The 27,065-nt window shown below is 54.6% G+C and overlaps 1 protein-coding gene across 6 annotated transcripts in view; it reads left to right on the top strand.

The window, feature by feature from the left end:
- Positions 1-6,171: 6,171 nt before the first annotated feature.
- The window catches only part of HDAC5 (histone deacetylase 5), a 36,772-nt gene continuing 15,878 nt past the window's right edge, over positions 6,172-27,065 (top strand). For 2 of the 6 annotated variants that reach the window (XM_055408001.2, XM_088829156.1), the window contains exons 1-3: positions 6,172-6,328; positions 11,668-11,878; positions 18,691-18,762. In XM_055408001.2, coding sequence (XP_055263976.1) covers positions 11,857-11,878; positions 18,691-18,762 — 94 coding nt within the window. In that variant the 5' untranslated portion in view covers positions 6,172-6,328; positions 11,668-11,856. Of the gene's footprint in view, positions 6,329-11,667; positions 11,879-18,228; positions 18,763-27,065 lie in introns of those variants that run through there. The other 4 variants (XM_055408000.2, XM_088829155.1, XM_088829157.1 and 1 more) reach the window with 3 other exon arrangements.

The raw sequence follows: 27,065 nt of genomic DNA, 5'->3' as shown, positions 1-27,065 counted from the left end.
ACCAGGCAAGTTCCCCCCCACTACACACACTTGTTTTGTTTTTGCTTTTTTTAAGCTACAGCTCTAGAATTGTCAGCTCACAGAGCTGGAAAAATCCTTAGACATCATCCATTGAATCATACCATTTTACAGATGAGCAAACTGAGGTCCGAGCGGTAGCAGCTTACCTAGGCCCCTGTCTGTTGCTCTTCCCCCAAACATCTCAGCTAGTCAAGCATGACTGTATCCTGGATGCTGGCCTGAAATTGGCTTCTTTTTGCCCCAAGCCTGGAGAAGAGGGCCCTGGGAAGAAGGCAGGAGAGAGAGGGGAGAAAAAGTGGTTTTTCCACCTTTCCTTCTCAACCTTACCTGCTGGAGCCTCCAGAAATGTCTCCAGCTGGAGGGAAGGAAATCTAGTACAGCACTCTCATCCTACAAGAAATAGAGGCCCACAGAGAGGAAGGGATTTGTCCAGGGTCACACTGGGAGACCTGGGCCATACTTAGGCATCTTGAGGGCAGTTTGCATTACCATTCTCTGTGACATGACTTTTGCTTTGTGTCTTGGAGCACATGAATTGTTTGTCCTGAAATAAACTCATTTTTGGCTCTTGTGTGTTTGCTCAGTCGCTCTGTCATATCCAAGTCTTAGCAAACCCATGGACTGTAGCCTGCCAGGCTCCTCTGTCCATGGACTTGTCCAGGTAAGAATAGTGGAGTGGGTTGCCATTTCTTACTCCAGGGGATCTTTCTGACACAGGGAATGAACCCACGTCTCTTGCATCTCCTGCATTGGCAGGTGGATTCTTTACCACTGCGCCACCTGGGAAGCCCCTTGGTTCTTGGGCATATTGTAAATCACCCATGGGCAGGACTAAACCTTAAAGCATCCTGAAGGAATGAAGATCCAGCCTAAACTCTGAAGCCCAGCACTACTCTGGATGCCGTCAACACATCTAATTTGGGATTTTCAGAGGGTCAGAACTGAAAGGGACCACAGAGAACAGCAGTCCCGTCCTGTTTCCCAGGTAAGGACACTGAGGCCTAGAGGGACTTATCCAATAGCACACCAGAATGGAGTGATCCTGTGCTGTGCTCTGCTTAGTCACTCAGTCGTGTCTGACTCTTTTCGACCCCATGGACTACTGCCCTCTGTCCATGGGGATTTTCCAGGCAAGAATACTGGAGAGGGTTGCCACACCCTCCTCCAGGGGATCTTTCTGACCCAGGAATTGAGCCGGGATCTCCTGCCATTGCAGGTGGATTCTTTACCAGCTGAGTTACCAGGAAAGCCCTGAGTGATCCTAGGACCCAGGTTTTCTTGTCTCCTGTCCTGTTTTCTTATTTTTTGCCATCCCCAAACTAACTAGTATTGTGCTGACCTCATGATTTTTCAATGAGGTCAATAAATTCTTGCTGAATGAACTAGAAACAACATGTTTCCATGAACAAGTTGCCCTCGGTAATTGACAAAAGTGTTAAAGAAAGCCTATTTCCTGTGATAAATATCTAGTAAATGTGTGTTGCATGAATTTATCAGCTTAGTTCTTCCTTGTTCTGTATTATTTTCCACTTGACGCTGTATTTAGGCACAGCTGTGGTGAACTATTTCCCCACCAGGCACTCTTTGGAGGCCAGCAGGGCCACCTAAAGCGTTGCTCCACTGGAGACCAGAACTGTAGGCTGGAACACTCTACAAGGGTTGCCCCAGAGCCTCTAGAATTCTATCCACGGGTCTGGGTGAGAGTTTCAGGTGAGGGCACATTGGTACTGGGTGCCTCACCTGTTCCGCCAAACAATGCTAACTTTATTTATTAATTTAAAAAAAATTTTATTTGGCCGGACCAGATCTTAGTTTTGTCACTTGGAATCTTTGATCTTTAGTTGCGGCATGTGGAATTGGCAGCATCCAAACTCTTAGTTTTGGCATGTAGGATCTAGTTCCCTGACCAGGGATGGAACCGGGGCTCCCTGCACTGGGAGCATAGAGTCTTAGTCACTGGACCACCAGGGAAGTCCTCAAGCAGTGCTGACATTAGCTGCTGGGTGAGTGAGAGGGTGGTGGAGGAGACGGGGGTATCTGTGAGTTCCATAGCATCCACTGATTAGGGAGGAAGGCTGCCTTCTGTCTTGCTCCAAGAACTGGCCAGGACACTGCTGGTGACATCCGACAGGAGTAGGAGCTCCCAGAGCCCCTAGCAGTGTTGCTCACCAGTCCTCATTCCTCTCCCTGGCCCGGATGCCTCCTTCTCAAAGTCCAATGGTGCAGCCAACCCGTCAGGTTATAGGTTAAACACCTGGCTCTTCTCCAAGATTAATTTCCTTCTACCAAGAATCCAAATTCACTACTGGGTCCCAGGGTCAGAAGTTTTCCAGTCAACTAGTTGATCCCTTCTGCCTCATCATTCTACATGGGGAATCTGAGGCACTGGTTAACGAAACAACCTTGTAATTCCCGTTTCCATGGTGAATGGTCCTGGCAATGGCTCACCTTAGGGACTCCTAGGGCTCTAGCTGGTAAAGGATCTGTCTGCAATACAGGAGATCTGGATTCAATTTCTGGGTAGGGAAGATCACCTGGAGGAGATTTCTTGCCTGGGAAATCCTATGGACAGAGGAGCCTGGCAGGCTACAGTCCACGGGGTCGCAAAGAACAGACTCGACTAACACTTTCACTTTCACTGGTGGCTCAGACCGTAAAGAATCCACCTGCAATATGGGAGACTTGGGTTAGATTCCTAGGTTGGGAAAATCCCCTGGATGAGGGCACGGCAATCCACTCCAGTATTCTTGCCTGGAGAATCCCCATGGACAGAGGAGCCTGGTGGGCTACAATCCATGGAGTCACAAAGAGACGGACATGACTGAGCGACTAAGCACAGCACAGCACAGCACAGGGACTCATAACAAAAGATAGTTTTATTCTCTGTGAGAGACCTCTAAGATCCTTAAAGGTAGTTTCATTTCTATATCTCCAGCACTTTCTGTTTATACTCAAGAAACATAAGAAGAATTCATGGGGAAATATTTAATCCCACTTACCAGATAAGAAAAAATCTGAAGACTCATCAGGGCCACATATGGTGAATTTTTCTAACTTCTGGTGCATTTGGCTATGGCAGGGACAAGGTGTTCATCTCAGAAACCTCCAGAGATCAGGGCTAGAGTGTTGAACTTGGGAGTCCAGTTCCCCCAGGTCCTTTCCCTAGTATCTGGGGGTCAGCCAGAGAAATCTGAGTTTGAATCCGAGTTCTTGCTTGCATGAACTCTGTGACTCTAGGCAAGTTATTTAGATTCTCTGGGCCTCAGTCCCTTCATCTGTGGAATGGGAAGGGCTTGGCCATGAGACAGTCATTGACATCTATTGTATCTGATGGGAAGATTTTTCCCCATGTTCTGAGATCTTGAGAGAAAAAACTCTAGAGTCTTCAATGTCCCTGAATCTGTATCTGCTATGTGTCAGGTGGAGTGCTAGGTGCTAGAAAGGCAAAAAATATAAATGATTTTATTGCTTTTTCCAGGCAACTCCTACTCTGCTTGGGGAGGCAAAACATAAGCACTGAAAAATCAAAACTTCAACCAAACCTAACCACCCAAGAGATGTCATAGATTGCATAAGAATCACAGCAAATGCAGGACTTCCCTAGCAGTCCAGTGGTTAAGACTCCTTCTTTCAACACAGGAGGCATGGGTTTGATCCCTGGTGGGAGAACAAAGGTCCCATATGCCGTGAGGCCTGGCTAGGAAAAAAACAAGAATGACAGCAAATGGCACCATCATTATAGGATAGACACAAGAAGACGCCTGTCTTGGAGTTACATGGAATGACTTTTTGAGGTGGCCTTTCTGCTCAGAGTCCATAGTCAAAAATTGTTTATCTGTGGGACTTCGGTGGTGGTTCAGTGGTTAAGAATCTGCCTTGCAATGCAGGAGATGTTGGTTCCATCCCTGGTTGGAGACCTAAGATCCCACAAACTGCAGAGCAACTAAGCCTGCCTGATCCAAGGAAAGAGCCATGGGACACAGCGAAGAGCAGCAACTAAGACCTGATGCAGCCAAATAAATAAATATTTAAAAAAAGAAGTTATCTTAAAAAAAAAACAACTGCTTACCTTTGCTTAATCATTTAATACTCCTCAGAGGAAGAGATGGACACTAATCCAATAATGCTATAAATAGATGTATATTTACAAATTGTTATCAGGGTCAATGAAAGCACACAACCTTAACATAACAAGAGGATCCGATTTAAAAGGACCAAGGAAGGCCTCGTACAGGAAGTTTTATATATATATATATATATATTCGTGTGTGTGTGTGTGTGTGTGTGTGTGTGAGCATGCCCGTGCAGCTTGTGGGATCTTTGTTCCCCAACCAGGGATTGAACCCAGACCCTTGGCAGTGAAAGCATGGGGTCTCAAGGAAGTGATATTTAATTGAGCGCTATGGATGAATAAGAGTTAGCCAGGCCGAGAAGAGGGGAGGGAAGCATTTCAGAAAGAGAAAAAACTGACCAGCCTGTGCAAAGGTCCTGAGGAACAAGAGACTAACTTTTCAAGGCTGTGAGAGAAAGCCACAATGGCTGAAGTACAGAGAGCTAAAGGAAGAGAGTTGAGGTGGGACCAGATCATGTAGAAGTTTCTAGGCTGTTTTTTTTTTTTCTTTTTCAAATATGAGGAGAGGACCAGCTGCAGCAAAATTACTAAAAATGAAGATTCTAGGCCTGTCCCCACTGAAAAACAGACACTGTCACTAGGGTTCAGGAGTCAGCATTTTGAACATGTTCTTTAGGTAATTTGTGATTACCCTAAAGTTTGAAAGCCAGTTTTCTGGGCCAGATACAGATTTCAGTGACAAAAGTGGACAGCTTTTAAGCCCTCCCTTGATTAAATTTGTGTTCTGAAAAGGTCATTCTGGCTTTGGGAGATGACTGGGATGATGCAGGGAGTGGACTGGCCAGGGCGGCAGCTAGAATATCTCAAATGAGAGATTTGACTTCAAAAAAGGGGTGGGGATGAAGATGGGTGAGACTTATTCATGAGCTACTTTGTAGGAAGAACCTTTATTATTTATTATAGAAATATTTACATATTCACTTTTTTCGATCAGATAAGTGATACATGATAGTTACAAAATTTCAGATATACAGAAAAAGATAAAGAGGAAAGCAAAGGTAAGTATTTTGGCATAAATTCTTATAGGCTTATTAATACACATACATATTCAGACATATGGATGTAGTATGTAGTTTGTTGTTTATAATAATGGAAGGGGGAGAGACAAAAAAATAATGGAACAATTCTATAGTACTTGTTTCCTGATTTTCAAGAACACCACATATCTTGAGCATCTTTTAAGGTCTATACAGATTTGTATCATTTTAAACGTCTGGATCTGGATGGGATTTCACTGAGTGGATGTGCCCTAGTTTATTTGCTAATCCTCTCCTGATGGATATTTAGGTTGTTTCCAACTTTTCACATCATTAGAAGCAATCTCTTTCCTTCCATACTTATTTTTGAACACAGCAATGTTATTTCCTTAGGATACATTTTCGTTAATGGAATTACTGAGTTACTGAGTTGTAAAAGAGGATGGCACCGAAGCCAGGGACCGGAAGTCTTCCTTTTGAAGGCCTTGGACTATTACAACCCTGTCCTGGCCTTTCCCAGTCTTTTTTTTTTTTTTGGCTTGACACAGATTTAGTGTGTGCGGTCGGAGCTGGCGGGTTCGAGGCTTATCCCAGACATCCACCCCCAGCATGGCCCCCTAGATGGGGCCTCCAAGGCCCTCCCAGCCCCTAGGAATCCGTCCCCAGGTCCCCTCCCCCACCGCGGGAGGGCGTGTTAGGGAGAAGCTTAGGCAGGCAACGATTGCACCATCCACGGTCTGAAAAGGAAGTGGAGGAAGCGCAGGGAGGAAAATAGTGCATCCCAAGGGCCGAGCCCCCAAGAACCAAACCCGTAAGCCCACAACGCTGCTTCCAACACTGCTCAAAGGGCTCGGATCCATTGCCTTCCTCCCCCTCCCCAGCCCAATCCTTTGCGGGTACTGGCCCTTTAAGAAGCTGTCACGGTGGCGCTGTTGGCCCCGCCCGGCGGGGAGGGCCAAGAAAGAGGGGAGGGGTTGGTGGCGGCTGAAGTTGCGGGGGGGGGTCTGGGTCTATTTTTAGCACCGGGCAGGGTCACGTGACAGGAGTGACGTCTCCGAATGTTGTTGTTGGTGGCGGCGGCGAGCGGAGCCGGAGGAGCCGCCGCAAAGATGGAGGAGCCGTCGAGGAGGTGCTGCCGCTGCTGCCGCCGCCGCTGCTGCCGCCGCCGCCCGCGAAGCCGGAGCTCCAGCCGCAGGGGGTGAGCGCGCCGCACCAGCCCCGATCCCATCTCCCCCAGGCTCCCCGGACGCGACGCAGCGCCCCCTCCTCCTGCCGTCGCTGCCCGCGGGCTCCCCGAGCGCGCGCCGAGCTCCGCGCCCCTCTTCCTTCCTCCCGGCGCCCGGGTGCCAGGCGGCGCCCCCTGGGAGCATCGCCAGCCCGGGAGCCGGGCTTCGGGGTTATTGCCCGCGCCCCTCCCTGCCCCTCCCAGGCAGGGGCGCCTTCCCTACAGGTAAGGGAGGGGCCCGTCTTCCCGCGACCCACACCCCCGAATGGCCCGGAGACCGGCCAGGGCTGTCTGATTTGCCCTCTCCCGGGCGGCGCGCTCTGCGTTGCAGAGCGATTTGAGCCCTGCACCCGAATTCTGTGCAGACCCCTCTTCGCTGGACAGCCTTTCTTGGTACTCTGAGGTGAGGGGCGCCCCCACCCCACAGCGCTTCTACCCATACCTCGGAACGCATCCTTGATTTTGTGTCCTTGACTTACATGCCCGAGGAGGGGGCCGGCGGGCCCACCTTACCTCTCTCTCCCATTATTCGCACTCTTCCCCTAGTGAGGCGTTACTGCGTTTGTTCCCACCCTCTTCTCCCGTCTGACACCCTGGAGCCAGAGAGAGAGCTAGGAGATGAAAGCTACCCCCCCACACTTCTTGCCTGGGGTGGATGTCCCCCGTTTTTCACCCCTGTGTCTCACAGAGGGAGGGGGCGCTGCCCGTGCCTTTTAACTTCGGGGAAGCTGCTTCCCTACCCCACCCTTCTCTGGGGTCCTGGGGGAGATGAGAACTGGCTGGATAATAAGTAATTAATCTGGGAGGCTGGTTGGTGGAGGAGAAGAGGGGAAGGTGGGAGTGCCTCATTTTGGGGAGGAGGTGACCACCTGATACTCCCTGGTTGGCCTTCTGAGGTGAGGTGTATCTCTAAAGAGGAAGGGTGGCAGCTGCAGCTGCTTTGGGGTGCTCAAGAGACCCACCACTCTGACAATGACCACTGTACTTCTGGGGCCTGGAATTAGCCTTGGCGGTTGGTTGGGGTAAGTGGGTTTGGTGGTAACTGGGTTCAAGGTCCAACTGGGAGGGAAGGATGGAGCCAGACCACAGGACCAAAAGGAGGCAGCGGATGAGAGATCCAGGAGTCTTAGCCAGAAGGACCCCTGACCAGTCTGCTTTGAAGGACTGGAGCCTGGAGCTGGGTCCTGCTTTGGGCCTCTTCAGGTTTAGAGGATGTAGGCAGGAAGGGTCCTCCGTTTGAGTTCTAGGCATCAGAGTTCCTCAGCCTGTGCTGGCTGTTGAGACGCTGGGCTGGGCTGGGGATGGTGGGTGAGCCATGTTGGGGGCTGCCTGCTTTTTCATTTCAGTCTTCCCTCCTTCCTCTTCCTCCTAAACACAAAGCTTGGGGAGCTCTTGGTTTGCCTTCTGCCCCGTCTCTTGAAACCTCCGTTTGCTTTTCTCCCCCTGAACTTGATTGTGGGCTGTGTCCAGACAAGGCAGGCGGGGGTCTCTGAGTTAGAGGACTAGGTCCACCAGCATCTCCAGTCTATCCTGGGAAGGTATGCATGTGGGGGGCCGGAGAGCAGATACCAGGTGCAGTTTACTTGGGGGCAAGGATGGAGGACACGTTAGCTCTGTGCCAGCCTCCCCTTCCCAGTATACCCTTCTCTGTGGCTAGATGGAGTAACGGGGGGCGAGGGGGGGGCGCTGGCAGTATCACATGCCCCACCCACTCTAAGTAGCTGCAGAGACAAAGGTTTGCTTTCCCTTCCCTAGGGGTGGCATGTTAGCTGTGTGTTTAGAAATGGGGCCTGGGGATGTTGAGGAGGGGCACGGGTAGTTTGTGTTTCTGCAGGGGGGAGGGGGCAACAGCTCTAGGAGCTGGGGGGAGTGCAGTTGGTGCTGAAGTACCAGCTGCTCTTTAATAATTAATTCTTCCTACTCACATCCCTTTGAGGAGGGATGTCTGGAACACGGCATCAGGCTCAGCCAGCCTGCTAGAGGACGCACTCCTCTTGGTGGGGGGTGGGGGGGGAGACGGCGAGGGGGGGCGGTTCTTGGCATTTTTGGAGCACTGTCGCTTGCTCATGAATGAAAACCTGATGCAGCCCGTGAGGGGGCCTATTGTAGCCGACTTTGGCTAATTAAACTTTGTCTGCCTTTCTTTTCCCCCACCCCACCTCACCCCAGCCCCAGCCCCAGCCCTTTCTTGAATGGGGACCCTGTCTGGTAGTGCTGGTGAGGGGGTATCCTTCTGCCTGAGGTTTTAGGGCAAACAGACCCAGTCTTCTGCCCTCTGCCTCGTCCCTCCCTCCCCTCTCACCACCCCCCCTCTTTTTTTTCTAGAAATAGCAGCCTCCCTCCATCTGGCTTGTGCAGATGCCTGGAGCTGCGTCTGAGCAGACAAACAGAAATGGGCCGATTGCAAAAATGAATTTGTCAGCCTGGTGCCTTTTTTCCTCCCCTGTCGCCCTCCCCCCTCCCTTAGTTTGGGCCCTGACATCCAAGTCAGCCACCCCTCCTGGCTCTGATCAGCCTCCAGGCTTCTGGTGGGCCAGCTTTGGGGAAAGGCTCCAGGCTAGGGAAAGTGATCGGCTGGGGCCCTGGTCAGGAGGGGTCAAGATGAGAGTTCCTTTGTGCCTTGGGATGGGATGTTTGGGCTTGTGGCTTTCTGATGAAGACTTTGGGGGCACATATCAGACTGGGAGCAGTCTCACGGGATTTGGTTCAGACAGCTCACCTGGGTCCCCGGCCCCTCAGTGCTCAGGACTTGGGCGTGTCTTGAGCAGGGCTGGAGCTGGTGTGTTGGGAGAGGGAGCTGCCTCGTGGTGGTGCAGTTCAGGTTCCTTGAAGGATGAGATACCTGTGGGGCACATTGTGAACTTGGGGCTTTTGAGGCAGTGCATCCTCTGCCTGTCCCTCACTTGTCTGCCCTTCTCCTCCCACCCTCCACTGGAGATTGTATTGCCTATGAATGGAGTGGGGCGTATCACCCTAGGATGTTTTGCCCTTCCTCCCCCGGCTTAGCCATGAGATGCAGCTGGTTTTCTGCCACCCTGGTTGGAGGTGAAAGGTGGGTTTGGATCCTGGAGTGGGACAGAGGTCTGACTGGAAGACAAGAGTTCTCAGGGGGTGCGGACAGGACCTTGGGGTCTGCCTGCTTGTGATGTCATGGAAGCCAGTCTGCTCACTGCTCCTGTGCCCGGAGCCACGGAGCACTTGGTCCCCAACTGCCCCCCACCCCCGACCTTCCTATAACAATGGTCAGTAGTGAGTTTCTCCGGTTGAGGAGGGACCAGGCAGCTCAGGTTTTCACCATTAAGCTCCCCTTTTCCCCCTTCAGCCCTTCCCTCCACTCGCAGTCAAATATCTATGGCTGTCCCCATGAACGATCAAAGTGAACGCTGCTTTGTTTCCCAGGGAGGCTTCCTAGGAGTGTTGGCAGACACTCTTTGCAGGTGGACGGGGGCGCTGGGGTCCTGTTACATGCGGTAGGGTGGGTAGTGTGGGCCGGAGTGTGGCCTTTCAGAGCCCCGAGCCTCCTGGGAGTTCTGGGAGCCCCACCCTTCCTCTTCTCTCCAGGGGTTGAGGACTGATGGGGGCTCAGGGCGGATCTTAACCTAGTTTTTGGCCCGTGAAGACTCTGCCCCTCCTGAGAGCCCTGTTGTGGAGGTTCCTTTCACTGAGGAGACGGGCTGGGTCACTCAGGCTGCTGGGAATCGTGGGAAATTCTGAACCTGTGTTCCCCAGCCCACGGGAAAGGGTGTGAGCAGGACCGGGCGCCAGCCCCGGGGTGGGCATGGGCTGAGCTGTCTGCCCACGCGGGCCCTGCCAGGGCACCAACAGCCCCACCTGCTGCATTCCTGAGCTTGGCCCCAACCCTGCACAGCCTCTTCTGACCTTGCCCCACACTTGTGCCTGCTGGGAGCCATCCAGCCCCTTCTCTCGGCCTACTCCCACCTCCCCATCTGAGCGCACCTTTCCCTGGCTACCGAGTCAAAGCCCAGGGGGCAGTAGAAGACTTTAGATCTTCCTAGTATATGTGCAGTATACCTGTGTGTGTGTCAATGTTTGTGTTCTTGTGTCCCTGCCACGGCTGACTCCTGGGCTTCTCGGCCCTGTATGGACCTCATGCCTGGCCATCCTTGATGAGAATGCAAAGTTTACCAAGAATTAATCCGGCCAGGAGGTAGGCTGTCCAGGGGCAGAAGTGGCTGCCTCTTCCTAGTTTGGGAAGCAGAGTTAGGGTTTAAAACTTGGCCCCTGCCTATTGCTTCCTGCTCCCTCCATTTCACTAGGTGTTGGAAGGCCTGTCTTCGTTTGGAAAAAAATGAATGAGATCACGTCTAGGGTGGATCATGAACTCTTTAGGGATGGGCCCAGGTGGGTGCACGTGTAGTGTCTGAGGCTTGAGGGCTAGCTGTGGGGCTAGAGGGGGTTGGGGAGCTGGAGGAGTGGAGACAGTTGGGAAACACATGGTTCTGTAATACTGGGACATACTCTCTTACTCTACTGGCCTCAGCAGGCCTGCTGCTGGATATCTTGGAGTCTTTGTACAGACTGGAAAACAGTGTCCCTTATTCTGGGTGGATTCAACCTGTGTAGCTTGGCAGGCAGAGCAGAGGCTGGATTTCAGACCTTGTTCGGAGGGGCACAACCTATACAACACATGCAAGGCCCTGGGTGTGGGCCTTGGACCCCTAGTCCAGAGGGCACCGGATGTGGGATGAATGTCTCTGTCTTTCGAAATTCTTAGAAACAGCATAGTTAATGGGTAGAGAAAGAGCAGTTGTTGCCCTTTTTTCTCTGAGGGCAACCTGTTGTTGAATGGGGGAGATCAAGACAGAAGCACTTGGCGTTTCTGGGGTTGGGTGACACTAGGATCTGGGAGTAGGGAGAAGATGAACATCCAAGCTCAGACTATGGGGCTGGAAGACCAGTCTCTCCCTTAAGTTCTTTGAGGGGCTCCAGATCAGCCCTGCATCTCTCCACTGCCCTGGACAGAGTTGAGAAGCCTTCCTGCACTTTTACCTTTGGCGCACACCCTATCCCGCATCGGGCACCCTTGGGAGTCTTTGAGATCTCCCCACCTGGCAGTGGACATGGTCACCTGAAAGGGAGTTTGGATGTGGTTACCATAGCCATTTCCCTTCCCCTGAGAGCTGGCAGCCTCACCAGTTAGAAAGAGAAGAAACTAGGTCTGGTCCAGTGCTGTGCTGCTGGGCAGGTGGCCCTCCCTCTGTTCCCTAGATGTAACTGACAAGTTCCAAGGTCTCCCTCCACCCCTAGGTTCCTGAGTTGGGGCCCGCTAACCCTGCTCCATCTCTCCCCAGGAATGCCGTTCTGAATGCCTGACTGCCTCGCCCCGAAGGATGGCCTCGGATGGGCGTTAGAGGCACAGCGGCCCCGGGCTCCTGTCCCGTCCGTCTGTCTGTTATCGTCTGTCTCTCTTGACATCACCGCAGCTCCACCCCCTCCCGTCCCAGCCCCCAACGCCAGCTTCCTGCAGGCCCAGAGCCGGCATGAACTCTCCGACCGAGTCGGGTAAGAGTTGGGAGGCTGGAGAAGGCACCTGGGGTGGCTTTGGATGTAATGGGCTGTATGGGTATATCCACTCCAGGCCAGCTGATCTTCAGGGTCTGAGCCATAAGGGAACGAGGGGTCAGGAGTGGAGAAGCATGGTGAGTAAAGGACAGAGGCAAGCCCAAAGTGATTGACTCAGGGGCAGTCCTGAAGTTGATGGGTTGATGGTCCAGCCTAGCCCTGGGAGGGCATAGGTCCCACTGTGATCCCAGGCTGGCCCTCTTGACTCAGGGGCTTTCAATTCCATGCCACCCTGCCCCTGTTCACCAAGATGGGCAGGGGTGAGGGGGCTGTGTGCCCCTGAACCCCCCCGGGAGGTCTGGGGATGATGTTGGAAGAAGTTGCCTCTGATAGCTGAATGCCCAGCTTCCTTGTCGTGGTGGTGTCCTTTCTTCTTGCTGAAGTTCCATACTCTTTTCCATATTCTGTGTTCTATACTCTTTTACTCGGTGGAGGTTTGCAAGGCCTCCCGCCTTAGCCTGTGCTGGGATGAATAGTATTGGGGTGAGGGGCTGGCAGAGGAGACTTGGCTTTTTTCTTTGAGTCCAGGTAGACATGCCCTGGACAGGGGAGATTCTTCATTTGGGGTCTCCAACCATGAGATTTCTTATTCCCCTCTGCTCCTAGGAGCCTGCCTAGTGCTGCCAGAAATAGTCTGTGGGTGGGACTCCAGGCAGCTTTGTGCACGGGTGAGTCTGGATGTGTGCCCATGTGGATGTGTCCAAGCGGCCTGAGCTGGACCCTCAGGGCTTTCACAGCGGGGTCATGGGTCAGTGTGGTCAGAGTAATAACTGCTTTCCCTCCTTGGCTGTCTCCTTCTGCACAGACTTAAAAGGGTCAGAGTCCATCTTGCTCAACTTTAACCACCACTCTCCCCCCCCAGCCCTTCCTATTACTTACATCTTTTTCTGCAGGGGTGGGAGATACCTTTCATTCTTTTAGAGACAGGGAAACTAGGGCCTGGAGACCGAAACCAGTTAGCAGGATGGTGCACAGCAGGATCAGGGAGGAGTCGAGGCCCAGCTCATTCCCCGTCATCATCACTGTGTTTGATCTGGTGGCTTCCTGTCGTGAGGACCGCGTGCTGGTGACGTGTGGCTCTGACCACAGTCCCAGGGCTTCCAACAGATTCAGGGAAGCCAGAAGCTGGTGGGATTGGTTGGCTTTGTGACCTTTGTTTTGGTTAAGGCTGTGCCCCCTTCTGTTGCCCTTTCCATCATGACATCGTCCAGGCACAAGACAGAGTAGAGTGCCAGCTGGGTAAGGCTGTGCTCCTGAGATTCACCAAGTCAGCTTTGTCACTGGGCCCTCTCCTGCCGGGATTGCGGTCCCCCCCTGAACCTCCTGCCAATGCCTGCCTTCATTTCCCCTGCAGGGACTGTGCCAGGCGTTAGACTTAGAGAGGTCTGGTGCTGGAGGGTGGGCTACCCTGACTTCCTGCTTCCTCCTATGAGGATGGGCTGGCGAAGGGGAAGGAGAGGCCTGGTGGGTTCTCAACAGTCCCTTGGCCATCTCAGCTGGATGCTGCCCCTCTCAGGGTCGGTTGTGCTAACAGGAGTGCCAACTTTTTCTTTCCTCGGAGCTACAACACTGACCTGTTTGGGAGCCATATCTAGTCATACCAGGCCTGGGGTCTAACCCTTGACCAGGGGAATGGGAGCTGGCCAGAGGCATCTGTTGGTGGCTCTGGAAGGACATTTTCCAGCTTTGGGATTTTAGTGCCTTACAGTGAAAGGCTAAGATGATCAACCTCGACTGTATCAGGTCAGTGGGTTGTCTTTCTAAATGCAGGTGGGCTGAATCCTCCTTGTAGCCGTTTGTCCCAGAGCTGGCAGGGGCTGGAGGGGTCCATCAACCCTGAGTCCGGCCAGGAGGGGCCCATCGAATTGGCTGCACCTCCTGGCTGGCTTTCTCGCTCCCCCCAGCAGGGGGAGATGCCGTCTGCTTGTGTTCGGCAAGGAGGAAGGACAGGGGGCCAGAGATTGGAAAGCTGGTTTTAGGACTGCTGCCAGGTTCAGACTGGAATCATTGTTCAGGGGCAGCGTCCCTTCCTACCGAGTTTTTCTGGGGCTCCAGGCCTCCTCTCCCCGATGTGGAGTTCCAGCTGCTCTGACCGGGAGAGAGGGCCAACTTCTGCACAGTCTCCCCCATCGAGGGGACCAGCATCTGCCATTCCCAGAGCGCAGGGTGGCATCTGGGCTGAGGCTGTGGGTGTCGGGTGCCTGGCAAAAGTCTGGAAACTGCTTGCCTGAACTCCACGGAAGTCTAACGAAACTACGAATTGTAGCTGGTGTCCCTCGCAGGGAGCTTAGGAAGAGCATGTGGCCGCAGGCCTGGGGCTAAAGGTGGGGATGAGGAGAGTGGTTAGTCCCCCGGGTCTCTGGGCAGCCCCCCGACCCTCTCCCAAGTCCCTGAAGACTCACTTCTGTCTCCCTCAGGACTCAGAAGGGCAGGCCTGGGTGAGGGGGCAGTTTCCCTCCTTTTGTCTCAGGGCAAGAGCTTTCCTGTTTGGAAAAGAAAAGTAGGAGATGATCCATCCCTGCCCTCACAGCGGACAAGTTAGTGAGAAAGTGTCTTCCGGGTGAGGGGTGACAAGTGGAGATCTCGAGAGATTTACTTCTGGGGCTCCCCAGTCCTCCCCGGGGAGTGGGAGCTGATCCACTTCCCTCTGGGCTGGGCCAGATGCCAGCATCTGACCTGATTTGCCTCTTTTGCAGTCCTGGGAGGACAAGCAGAGGCTGTTGATGGGGCTGCCCGCTTCCCTGAGGAGGCCTCTGCTTGGTATCTGGCTTCTCCTTAGGCACCGGGAGGCTTGAGGACTGAGGCTTCATTTTCATTCCTGCTCCCATCAGTGGGTGACTGTCCTAGGGCCTGGGCCCATTCTGGTCCCTCACTGCCCTGTCCTCCATGCTGTGGCCAAGAGGCGTGGGCACGGGGAAGGCCTGCCCCTTGAGCCAGTCTAGATGGCGACAGGGCCCCAGGAGGAGGCGGCTGGGTTCCTTAGCCCCAGCGTGGGAGGGAGACAAGCTTCATGACAACACCTGCCTGCCCAGCACCTCCCAGCTCGCTGCACACTTTCTCTCCTTCCCTTTCCTGGCTGCCCCCTCCTTTCTGGGTGACCAGAGAAACTGGGGCATAGGCGTGGGGTGGAGCCAGGAACCTCAGCGTCCTCCCTCCCAGCCTCAGGCTCAGCCTCTGCCTCTGCACCCCCAGGAAAGGAGGAGAAAGTGGGTCAGAGGCGTCATGGGGCAGGGGTCTGGGAAGTGGACTATGGTGTCCCTTCTCCACTTTGATGCCCCCTGGCATGCCTCTGAACTCACTGTGGACTGAGATCGGCGCCACCCTCCCCTGTCCCACCATTCCAAAGGGATTGAAGGCTTAGCATGGAATGGTTGGAGGAGGCAGGGTCAACCCCGAGGGGATGTGGAAGATGCCACAGTAGGTGTTCACATTTTCCCTGGGCTGGGTCTCAAATGAGAGGGTTTAGCCAGCACCCAGCATGGGACCTGGCACATGGCGGCTCCTGGGCCATGCTGACAGGCTCCAGCATGACTGGACTCTGAGGACAGGAGAGAACTGGAGATCAGGCAGGTCTGCCTCCAGGGCCCCATGGCAGCTTGCACCCTGCACTCCATCCAGGATACCCCCTCACCAGCCCTCGACTTTTATACTCTGCGCAAAGCAGATTTCGGTTTCTTTGTTACAGTCAGTGCCCTATCCTGGCCTTTTGGGCCCAGAAGATGGGAGCCTTCACGAGCTTAAGGAGCCACTTTAGGTTCTCCTTTTCTACATTTAAAGGGTTAGGAGGCCTGAGCCCAGCCTCCGAGGGAGGGAGGGAGCAAACGAGGTCATGGTGGCTCTGGAGGGGATGGTGCCTGCTTTTCATGAGGCTGCGGTGACCCATTCTTGGTGGGTGCTCTGTAAGATTGGTGGGGTGACACATGCATGGGAGAGCTGGGGATGGGGCATGGAGAAGAGACATGAACTCCGAGGAGAGAACCTATAAAGCAGGAAGGATTGAGGTTAGACGTTAGGAAGATGTTGCATCACTTGAACCTCAGAAGAAAAAAAATGACACTTGTCCCTGTCCCAGGCCTCTTCTCTTATTGCCCTGGAGGATTCTGGGAACTATGCTGAGGATCGTCTGGCTTTGTCTGACACTTTACTTCCCACTTCAAGCTGTTGCTGAAAGTTGTAGCAGTGCTGGGAACTGCTGTGAACCCCTTGCTCTGGCCACCTCTGGGTGCCTAGCCTCCCGGGGGCTCCCAGCTTCCCTCAACAGGGAGCTGTGTTTCTTTAGGGTTCTGACTGCTCCACGTTCTGGGGGCCCTGCCTTTTGAGTCATTGTGACTGATGATTTCCTCTTTTCCAGAACAGGGTTCCCCTACCATACTCACCTGTGCCTGGGGCAGGCAGAGAGAGAGCCAGGACAGGGCTAGCCAGCCCTTCTAGTTGCTTTCAGCGTGGGTGGGTGGAGTCTTGGCTGGGACGGGCTGCTACCCCCAGCTTTCTGGGCTCCCCCTGAGACTTCTGCCTGTCACCCTGCTGAGGAGACCTTGACCTTCCCTCCCCTTGCTCTCTGGGGAGCCTGGTTGGCCAGGATGAGTTTAGGCTGCAGGGTGCTGAACAGAGTCCCCAGACCTACTCTGAAGTGTCCACAACTCTAGACCTCTGTGGGGAACACTGCTCCATCACCAGTTTTCTGGAGTGGGTCCTGACTAAGAAGCTGAGGCTCAGAGCGCCTGTTAACCTCCAGCTTCCCTCATAGCCATCTTACCAGCCAGACTAGTGCTTGGGACAGCCCACCTCTGCCCCTTCCCCATCCATGTGATCTCTCCACCTGAGGCCAGGAGGCCCCTTTGCTGTCCCCAGCTGGCAGGAGCCACATCTCTTGTGTCCTTGGTTGGCCAGCTCCTCCTGGGCTCCCGACGGGAGGGTGAGGTCATCCAGTCCAGGGAAAGGACAGGTGTCCCTGGCTCCATGCCTAGAGTTGGGGGCAAGGAGGGGCCAAGAGGGGGCTCCAAAATAGCAGCTGTGACATCAAGAAGGGGGAGGGGGACACAGACCCAGGAATAACCAGGCTATTAAAAGGCTTCAGTGAGGTCAGGGGGCCAAGTGGGATCTCTGTATCAGTGGGAGGCACAACCTCAGGAGGAGGGGTGGGCCAGCAGTGGGAAGCGTCAGTGGGGTTATCACTGGTCCTCATGGCACACCAGTCTCAGGTCCCAGCAGGGCCTCAGGAGCGGGCCCTGCTCTGCCAGGCCTGGAGCTGATGGGGAAGGGCTGGATGCTGGCAGCCCCTCAACTCTTCTTACTGGGGCTGCAGCCCCAGGTCTCCTCCTACCTGGGTCCCCAGGGGGTGGACATTGTACCTGTTCCTGGAAACCCTGGGGCAGTTTCATGTGCCCCCCCCATGCAGGAAGCAGGGGCTGTGGTGGTTAGAGCTCAGACAGGAACTTCAGATGTCCCAGCCCTACCATTCAAGCGGCTGTATGACCTGAGTGACTTCATCTCTCTGTACCTCTGTTTCCCCGTCTGCACCTCTCTCCCGAGGTCATCGTGCAGAATAAACGAGGTGACCTATGTGCTACTTAGCATTGCACTCGCCGCAGGAAGAGCTACCTGTGGTCTGAGCACAGGCAGGTGCTTCCAGATTCCCTTCTCTGGGTGGGGTGAGGCCTGTCCTAGAAGGGTCTCTTTGCCCCCTGGAAGGAAGCTGAGCAGCCTCTGGAAGTGACACCCCAATAGGTAGGAGGGAGCCACCATTTAGCTGCTGCTCAGGGATCTCCCTGCTGGTCAAGGGGGGCGGGGAGGCACCTCCCAGGTCTGAAAGAGGGCAGAAGGTAAATCGGCTCCCATTGGCTGTTAGGACTCCCAGGAAGATGCACGGTTTGGCCTGGTGGCCCTGTCTGCCCACCTATCCCAGACCCTTTCAGTTGCTTTATCTGCTCTGGACGGTGTGAGGGAACATAGAGGACGGAGTCGGGCTTTGGGGGCTCTAGCCCCTCGCCTGCCAAGAGCAGTCCCAGAGGTGCCCCCAAATGTATGGCTATTCTAGCCCGAGCCCTGCCCCAGCGCAGCCTCTGGCCACCCAGCTCTGTGGCCTTGGCCCTGAGTGCAGGCTCTTCCCGGTTCCCATCCCCCTCCCTGGCGCTTCCTCCTGGGGTGGAACGCGCCTCCCCCTCCCCCCCATGGGGCCTCCGCCAGGCCCGGGCTCCTGGCAGCCGGCCGGCGGCTCCCTGAGCATGCTCCACCTATTTATAGACAGGGCCCTCCCCCAACTGCTATTTCAGTCTCCTGCCAGCTGCCGGCGGCTCATTGGGAAGGAGGAGCAGGGAGCCGGGCCCAGAGCTGTCACCCAGGGCTGGGAGGGAACACAGAGAGCCCGCCTGCCTGCCCAGCTCCCCTTCCTGTCCCCTGAGTGCTCAGCCAGACCCTGCTCCTGGGAGCTCTGGAGAGGCCGGTGGTCGGATGCCCCTCTAGAGGGGCGCTGGGCCCGTAGCTCTGGGGCTCCTGGCTCCTCCTGCCGCCAGGAGTGCCCAGACCGGATGAAGCACCTCCCCATTGCACTGGTCCCGGCAGCCGCACTGGTCCCAGCAGCCGTGGCCTGAGGGAGCCCCCGAGCAGCCGTGAGGGCTCTGCCCGACCACCTTCCCTGTGGCTGACTCCCCGCCTCAGGCGGCCCCTCCCGGGCATGCTGCTAGTGCCCAAGGCTCAGGGGCTGGTGGAGATGCTGCAGACCATCTATGAGACGGAATCCTGTTTCTCAGCAGATGGGATGCCAGGCCGGGAACCAGCCTTGGAAATCCTGCCCCGGACCCCTCTGCACGGCATCCCCGTGACAGGTAAGTGCCTCCGTGTCCCCGCCTGCCCTTTGCCATTGGGCATCCTAGTCTCTGTGGCTGAGCGTCTGGCTCCAGGTCTCACCCAGGTGGGGTCCTGCCTAGATCTTTCTGGAGGTCTTTGTTGAGAATATGTGCAGTCAGGGGAGGTGTGCTCTCTGAGGTGGGCTCCCCTGCTCTCCCAGACCTGCCCTCCACACCACACCCTCCAGCTGCACTGCGCAGCATCTCTTTGGCCGCTGGCAGGGTCGGCATCCACTGCTGGGGGCTGTGGATTACTAGACGATCCTGGCCTAGTTGGCACCATGGTCAAGAAGGGAGGAAGTGGGTCAGTGACCTGCCTCCAGGCCATCTGCTTCCCAGGTCTGGACAAGAGAAGAAACTAGAACCAGAGTGTCCATAAGAATAAAGGCTTCCCCCCAGCCCCCCCGCCCCGCCAGCTCCTCTGGTGGGTTCTTGGGGTCAGAGGGTCCATTGCAGTGATGCCTGTCAGTCCACAAGTGAGAGTATCCTGGGAATCAGACACCTGGGGAGGAGGCTTGTCCAGTTCTGGTGAGTTAGGCAGAGGCTGGCAACTGGGATGTTGGAGGCCTTGGCTCCCTTGACCACCCCCATCCCCCATATTTCTCCTTCCCCCAGGCCTTGGTTTATTGTCAACACATGAGGATGAAGGAATGTTACTCAGGCTCACAGGGCTTGAGGACTCCCTAACCCTGCCCCCTTCTCAGCAGGGACTCTTGGCTGGGGGTGGGATCCCCCAGGGCTGAGCCACTCCCTCTCTCCCTCCCAGGAACCTGTTGGCAGCATCAGGCCTTCCTGGCACAGCCTCCCCACCAGGCCGGCACCACCAGATGCTTCCTCTAGGGAGGGGCCTGCTGGACCCATGCCCACTTGGCCCCTCCTGGCAGTGGCTTGGCACTTGGGTGTGGGTGTCTGTGTGTGTATGTACTGGGAGTCTTTGCCTCTGGGTAGGTGGGTGTGGGTCCCAGGCTTTGGATCGGAAGGTGAGAGCCAGTGTGCCTGCACAGGCACCCGTGATTTGGCTCTAAGCTGTCCAGGGATAAGGTTGCAGCTGGACTGGGATGTGTCAGAGGATGAAGGTTTGGGGAAGATTGGAAAACCCTTCAAACAAGGCCAGCCATCTGCCTGGGCAGGGATGCCCCTGCGGTCTCCTAAGGTCGTGGCATAACTCTGGGGACCAGCCCTGAGGATGCCTGCTGTGCAGGCCTCTGGGATGGGACTGGAACCCTAGGGTCAGCGGTGCAGAGTCTGTGTGTAGTCCCCTGGGAGGGGTGTAAATACAGGGGGCCAGTCTAGCCCTGGTCCAGTCGAGCCCACAGCTCTAGCTAAAAACCCTATCTGCTGACTTCTAACCTTGAAGCCCCTGGGAGTCATGGTGGTCTCTTGGAGAGCAAAGGGCTGACTGTGCAGAGCATCTCTGCTTAGGGGGACAGCTCTACCCCATTTGGCAGATGCCGTTTCAGTCTACCCATCCTGCCCTGTCCCCACTGTTCCTTGCCTTCCAGAAGCAGTTGGCCATTGACCTGAAGTTTCCTCCTCAGCATGTCCTCTCTTCTTCTTTCAAGTTGGACCCCAGAATCCTTGCAGGCTGGATCCCTGCTGCCCCCATCCCTTTCCTAAAGGCTCCCATCTCTGCATAGAACCCCCTGGCCTCTGCAGCCAGTCCAGCTCTCTAGATCCCTGTGCCTGCCCCGTGCCCAACCCCCCCCCGGCCCCGAAACTGACACACGCACACTGCCTAGCCTTCTGAGTGGTGGCGTGGTCCATGCTGGCAGGAGGGAGGCGTGAGTCACCTCAGCGGCTCGGGGAGAGGGCTAAGAATGTTCCCCCTGTGCAGCTCTGATGCTGTGTCTGTGACGCGGCTGGGGACAGATATAGGCCTGGATCTCGGCTGCCTTGTTTTTTTTTGGACTCTGGAATGTAAATAGATGTTTCAAATAGAAACGCTTTAACCTTTGGGTTAAAAAAAAAATCCACCCCGGATAAACACAGCGATGAGGGCCCAGGCAGCCTGGTGTTCCCCCCCACCGTCCCCTCCTCCCTCCCCACCCCCCTCCCTGCCCCACCCCCTCTCCCCATCTCTTGATCCGTCTCCAGACAGGATGCAAAAGCCTGTGGCTAAAAAAGCAGGTGTCCAGGAGCACTTGGTTGGCAGTGTGTGTCGCTAGGCCTCCCCAGCCCTAGGGTTTGAGGAAAGGGGGCTTGCCAGGGTGGGTGTCTGCCCTGAGCTCTTTGCGCACTCCAGCAGCAAGTCTTTGGAACCCTATTTGAGGGGTATCCTTGGCTCTCTGGACTCTTGTGCACTCTTAGCACAGTGCCTGGCACATGAATGAATGAATGTTGCTTGAGGGGGCTGGCATCCAGGGTTGGTTGACAGCAGGATCCTTGGGCTCTATTCTCGGGCTTGGCCCTCTGGGTGAATAGACAGATAGGGTAAGTTGCCCCAGTGGGTGAGCCAGAGTCCTGGCAGGCAAGCCCACGAAGGTTGCGGGTTGCTCTCCACCGTTCCTGCTGAAGGAGGGGGACAAACCACTGCTTCTGCTACTGCCATCAGGGCTGCCCTGATGGATGGGGTCTCTGCCTGGCTCCCCCTGCAGCCCAAATTAGGCACCCTTCTCATTCAGGCTTGGTCTAGGCTCAGGAAACCCAGGAGATTGAACTCTGGGTGTGGGATTCCCAGGGAACACGGTGCTGGGGTTCCCCTGCTCCCTTCTGTTGGGCCTTGGATTTCCCTCTGGCCTGGATTGGGCAGAGCTGCTGCTTGGGCAATGTGCAGGATGTTAAAAGCAGGCATGGAGGAGGAGTTCTTTTTCCCTAGTGAGGGAGGGTGTGAATTCCGCTTATGCCGGGAAGGGATGCTGTGGATGTTGGGAAGTGCCGTGAGGTTTGTGTTTGGTATTGGGGTTTCCCCTAGATATTCTTTTTTTTAAAAAAAATTTATTTATCTATTTGACTGTACCAGGTCTTAGGGCATGTGAACTCTTAGTTGCAGCATGTGGGGTCTTTTTCCCTAACCAGGGATGGAACCCAGGCCCCCTGCATTGGGAACTCGGATGCTTAGCTACTCGACCACCCCCTGGATAGTCCTGTCCCCTGGACATTCTTGTTCACATTCTTCATACCATTCCAAGCTTGGCTAGGTAGGTGGGTGTGTGGGTGTCGGGGTGTGGGAAGATCGAAAGGGCGAAACTAGGTGGGAAGGAAATTAATATTATAATGTACTAAATGATGGGTATCGGTGCTTTCCTTACCTGTTTCCTTTGGAAAGGTATTAATAGTTACGTTTTACAGTTGAGAAAGATCTGAGAGGTTACGGAACTTGCCGAAGGTCACAGAGTAAATGACTTTGGGCTTTGGACTCGGGTTTTTGTGTAGGGCCACCGCTAACCTACACAAGAGCTTCCCTGTACAAATTTTTAAAAGGCAGCCTTTCTTCCAGGTGGCTATATACTCATACCAGAGTGGATGGCTTAGCATGCTTGGAGCATGCACTAGATTTCAGCCCCCAACCTGGCCCTTCAGTTGGGGACACTTGTACAGTGACAACCTGAACCGCCAGACGTGGTGTGCCTGTCTTTGAGCTCCCAAAGTTTGTGCTCCTCGACAAGAGAGACCAGTCTGGCCTTGGGGACTCCTCAGGTTTCTGAGAGGAGACTCTAAATCCTGGGGGCCACCGGATCAGCTATTTTCCTCCGTGTAAGGATTTCGACCCAAGGGAGAGAAGCGGGCTCAGGAATAAAGTTGAACGCCCTGTCCCATTCAGACAGTCTCCCCTGCCCCCATCCCCTCCTACCTCATCCTCTCCTCTTGTTTTTGAGACCCTCAGCTGTCCCTTCCCTGCTGCACAGCTGCCAGACAGGAAATCAAATTAACTGTGTCCATGCACACAGCTGTAACAGCTGTCAGGTTGGCAGCAGAAATGAGTGTCGCCATCCGGGGGACACTGTGAGAAAGTAGTTCTCAAACTTCCAGTTGCCACATAATTACCAAGTGGATATGTTACGATGCAGATTTCCAAACTGTACTGCTCCCCCCAGTCCTAAGTTTCATATTCCACAGGGCGGCCCAGGATCCAGCATTTTTAACACATCTCAGATGATTCCGATGTAAGTAGGTAGGCTCAGACCATGCTTGGCGTAAGGGCTTTATGGACAGGGGTCCCGTGGACAGGGGTCGTGGGGCCTTGCAGCCTGCCAGTGGGTGTTGCCTGTCTCCCTAGAAGGCCTCAGTGAGCTTTGGGACTCTTGGGAGAAGGGCTTACAACAGAGGGATGGAGGCCTTTGCCCCGGTCAGAGTCAAATCCAGCCCCCAGCAGCCTGGCAATCTTGAGACGGAGGGCATCTTGAGACCCTGGGGAGCAGGTATCTAAATGCCAGCGGGGTTGGGGATTATGGCAAGTGGCCAGGGGCACAGGGCACCCTGCTGGATGCTCAGGGCTGGGCTGTGCTTACGGAGGAGAGACGGAGCTCCTGCCCTGGGGCCCCTGCTGTCCATCCCAGGTATGGAACAAGCAGTCCCAGCAGCAGCTGCAGACTCAGAATGTCTTTAGTGTGCCTTTTAATTGCCTCTAGCATAGTGCCCGAGTGGTTCCTGAAAATGGCTGGGCTGAGAGAAGTAAATCTACTTCTCCTCCAGAGAGAAGCCCAAGACCAGTGACTCCTTCCATCTTCGCTAGTGAGAGATGACTTGTGCCTTCCACCAGGGCTCTAGTCAGTCCTAAAGGAAATCAACCCTGAGTATTCATTGGACGGACTGATGCTGAAGCTCCAATACTTTGGCCACCTGATGCAAAGAGCCGACTCATTGGAAAAGTCCCTGATGCTGGGAAAGATGGAGGGCGGGAGGAGAAGAGGGTGACAGAGGATGAGATGGTTGGATGGCATCATGGACTCAATGGACATGAGTTTGAGCAAACTCTGGGAGATAGTGAAGGACAAGAAAGCCTAACATGCTGCAGTCCATGGGGTTGCAAAGAGTCGCCCACGACTGAGCGACAGAACAATAACAACATCCAGGGCTCTGCATCCCTTATGCTTAAGACCTTGCCACCCTTGAGAGGCACAGTCTACCTCAAGGTTTCTGGGATTCTTTTCACTTGCTGCCCTTTTCCCGTACACTCCTGGCTCTGGGCTTCTGGGGGCCAGCCAGCTGCCCTGTCTAGATCCCTGGACCCTCATACAGAGTCTAGCTCTCTGCTCCATCTCTCATTAAATTTAGGAACAACTTTCTAGATTTCTCTTGGTTTTTGGTGGAAGGCAAGAGAGAACTGGGCTTGTCTGATGGCTCAGTGGTAAAGAATCCGCCTGCCAGTGTAGGAGAAGTGAATTTGATCCCTTTGTCAGGAAGATCCCCTGGAGAAGGAAATGGCAACTCACTGTAGTATTCTTAACGGGGAAATCGCATGGACAGAGAAGCCTGCCGGCTATAGTCTGTGGGGTCACAAAAGAGTCAGACACTACTCAGCGACTAAGCAACAGCAACAAGAGAGAACCAGAAGACCCAGGATTAAGCCCTGCCTCCTCCTTTCCGGGTGACCTTGGATGAATTTCTTCCATCTCTGGCTTTACTTTACTCCTCTGTCACCTGGGGGAGTTGAGTCACGGATCCTGCTGGCCCTTCCTTCAGTGACATTCTAAGAGTCTTTGAAATCAGTTTCATGTTGCTTTTTAAAAAATTTCTTTTTAATTGGAGGATAATTGCTTTACAATGTTGTGTTGTTTTCTTCCATACGTCAACATGAGTCAGCCATAAATATACATGTATTCCCTCCCTTTTGAACCTCCCTCCCACCTGCTACCACATCCCACCCGTCTAGGTTTCATGTTGCTTCTGACTCGAAGGGGCTTAGGGTCCCCTGAGTCCTGGCCTCAGGAGGATGTAGAATGGTGCTGGGGAGAGGAGTGTTGTCTGCAGCAGGCACAGAAAAGTTAGATGCCTTTATAGGCTTTCACACCCCTGGAAGCTGGTTCCCCGACAGCATGGACCACAACTTGTGTTCATCTGAGTTAAGAAATGCTTTGAAGGGACGGCGGGACCCCACTGCTGGGGGGTGAGCCTCAGAGGACAGTGTGGTCCTTCTTGGAGGTAGCAAGGCAAGGGAGGCAGGAGAGACATGCTGCCGTTGGGAGAAGGCTCCTCCCAAGGGGTGCCTCCTCCAGCTCTGGGATTGTTTCCAGCCACACCAGCTTGTGTTGTGTGGGGCCCACCGGAAGGGATTTGATTGGGACAGGACCACAGAGTGACCTTGGGACAGTCTGACATGAGAGAGCTAAGGCTTCATCCTGGTAGAGGTCTGAGCCTGACTTCCTTAGAATTCAGGCCGTCTATGAACTTGTTCCCATGGAATCCCGAGTATTTTATTTCATGCGCTTTAGAAACATTCTGAGAAGTGGTCCATAGGCTCTGCTAGACCGCCGAAGTGGTCCAGGACACACCAAAAATGTCAGGAGCCATTAATAGCCTCTACCAGTACCTCCTGAGATTTTCCCAGGCTCTGTGCCAAGCTCCACTGCATGTCTTTATCTCTCTGGAGCCCCGGCAGCTCTGGGAGGTGGGTTCTTTCTCCCATTTCACAGATGCCTGCTTGGAGTGCAGGGAGGGGGCTCAGTGTCTTGCCCCAGAAAGAGCCTGGTTTGAACCCTGGCGTCTCTTACCCCAGAGCCCTCGCTCCTCACCATTACGTGATGTGTGTTGGCTTGCGTTGCAGGAGGAGTTGGGAAAATTGCTAGGTGAGAGTCATCCCCAGCTCGCACATGTGGAAATACTGTCTGCATTGTGGTAGAACCTGTCGAACCTAAATTGGCCTCGCTAGTCACGTAAGAGCACAGAAATAGATCATGGGAAACCGTCCTCGGTGGGGAGGGGTCATCGGCGTCACGGGGAGGAGTATGAAATGCTGTTCCCTGCCTTCTTCCAAAATCCCTCCAGGCCAGGAAAGGGATGAGAGCCTTTCCCCATTCTCCAGAGGCATAGAACGAGGTCACTGGACGTTTAAGGAAGTTGCTGACTCCCTGGCCTGCTGAGGGAGCTCCTGGGGGGCCTGGTTGTGGGTGGAAGACGCTGCCCTCCAGGGTGGGCTGCCAGCCCGTTACTCTCCAGAGGGGTCAGTTCTCCAGGGCCCAGGATGCCCGGCAATGGGGTTCGTGAACCCGCTTGAGCCAGGAGTCAGGACACGTGGGTTTGAGGCCCTGCTACTTCCTTGGAGGGATCTCCTGCAGAGCCGCCTCAGAGGCTTGGTCTCCTCATCCGTGTTACGAGCCGGCTGAAACAGAATTCCTTCTCTCCCTCTCCCCTCTTTTTTGGAGATTTAATTTATTTGTATGGCCACGGCACACAGCCTGTGGTATTTTAGGTCCCCCGACCAGGAATCGAACCCATCCTCCCTGCGTCGGATGGACCGAGTCTTAACCAACAGATCATCAGGGAAGTCTCTTCCCTCTTATTGTTGGGGGTGTGTAGACCTTCCAAACTGCTTGATGCCCTCTTCCCTCATATTCTTTGTACCCTGGCTCCCCTCCTTCCCCTGGCCTTCTGTGGCTGGGGGCTTCCAGGAGCAGGGTCTTTTTAGAGTCAAGTGTTAGGCTTCTTAGGTCTGCTGAGTGGGTTCACACACTGCGGTGTGCCCCAGGACTTTTCTCCAGGGGGAACTCAAGGTACCGTTTCCCTGCTGCTAGAGTTTGGGTCACAGGCACACTGGAGTTGGTGATTTCTCCAAGAGAAGGCTGAGAGTTGGGGCATAGCTTGTGGTCTGTTCAGAGCAGGAGGCAGGCTTGACCTTGCCCTTGGGCAGCTCCATCTGTTTTTTTATTTTGAACCCTTTTCCCAAAGGTGCTGCTGAAACCTGCTCTTCGTGTCCTAGAATCCCTTGTCTGCCTGGGGGCAGTGTCCCTTTGCCTGGGCACTCTCTTTTTAGTCTAAGCCTGTGCTGGCCGTCCTCCCAGAGGTTACCCTGTCAGCACCTGCGTCATCTCCCCTGCCCCCTGCTGCACCCCCCCGCCCCCCGTCACTCCAGGAGCCAGGCTATCCCTGGTTATACCGCCCAAAGACTCTGCTGTGGGAGCCCCCACTGGGCTGATGGGCTGATGGGTTCATGGAGAGACTGGAAGCCCAGCGAGATGGGAAGGAAGTGTCCACTACAGTGTCACCAGTGCTGCTCAGTTGTCCCCATGAGCAGGGCAGAGTGGTTCCCTCTGAGCCAGAGCCTGGTGCGTGCGGGGCCACACTCTCATGGCTGCCCACATAGCTGCCTGGGCTGGGGCTTCTCCAGGGAGACAGTGTTGGTTAGT

This window comes from Moschus berezovskii, chromosome 20 (genome assembly GCF_049115385.1).
Source record: "Moschus berezovskii isolate FMDL1 chromosome 20, NW_MosBer_1.0, whole genome shotgun sequence".
NCBI lineage: Eukaryota > Metazoa > Chordata > Mammalia > Artiodactyla > Moschidae > Moschus > Moschus berezovskii.
Note: the sequence above shows the minus strand (reverse complement) of the source record. Positions and strands in the feature narration are given on the sequence as shown.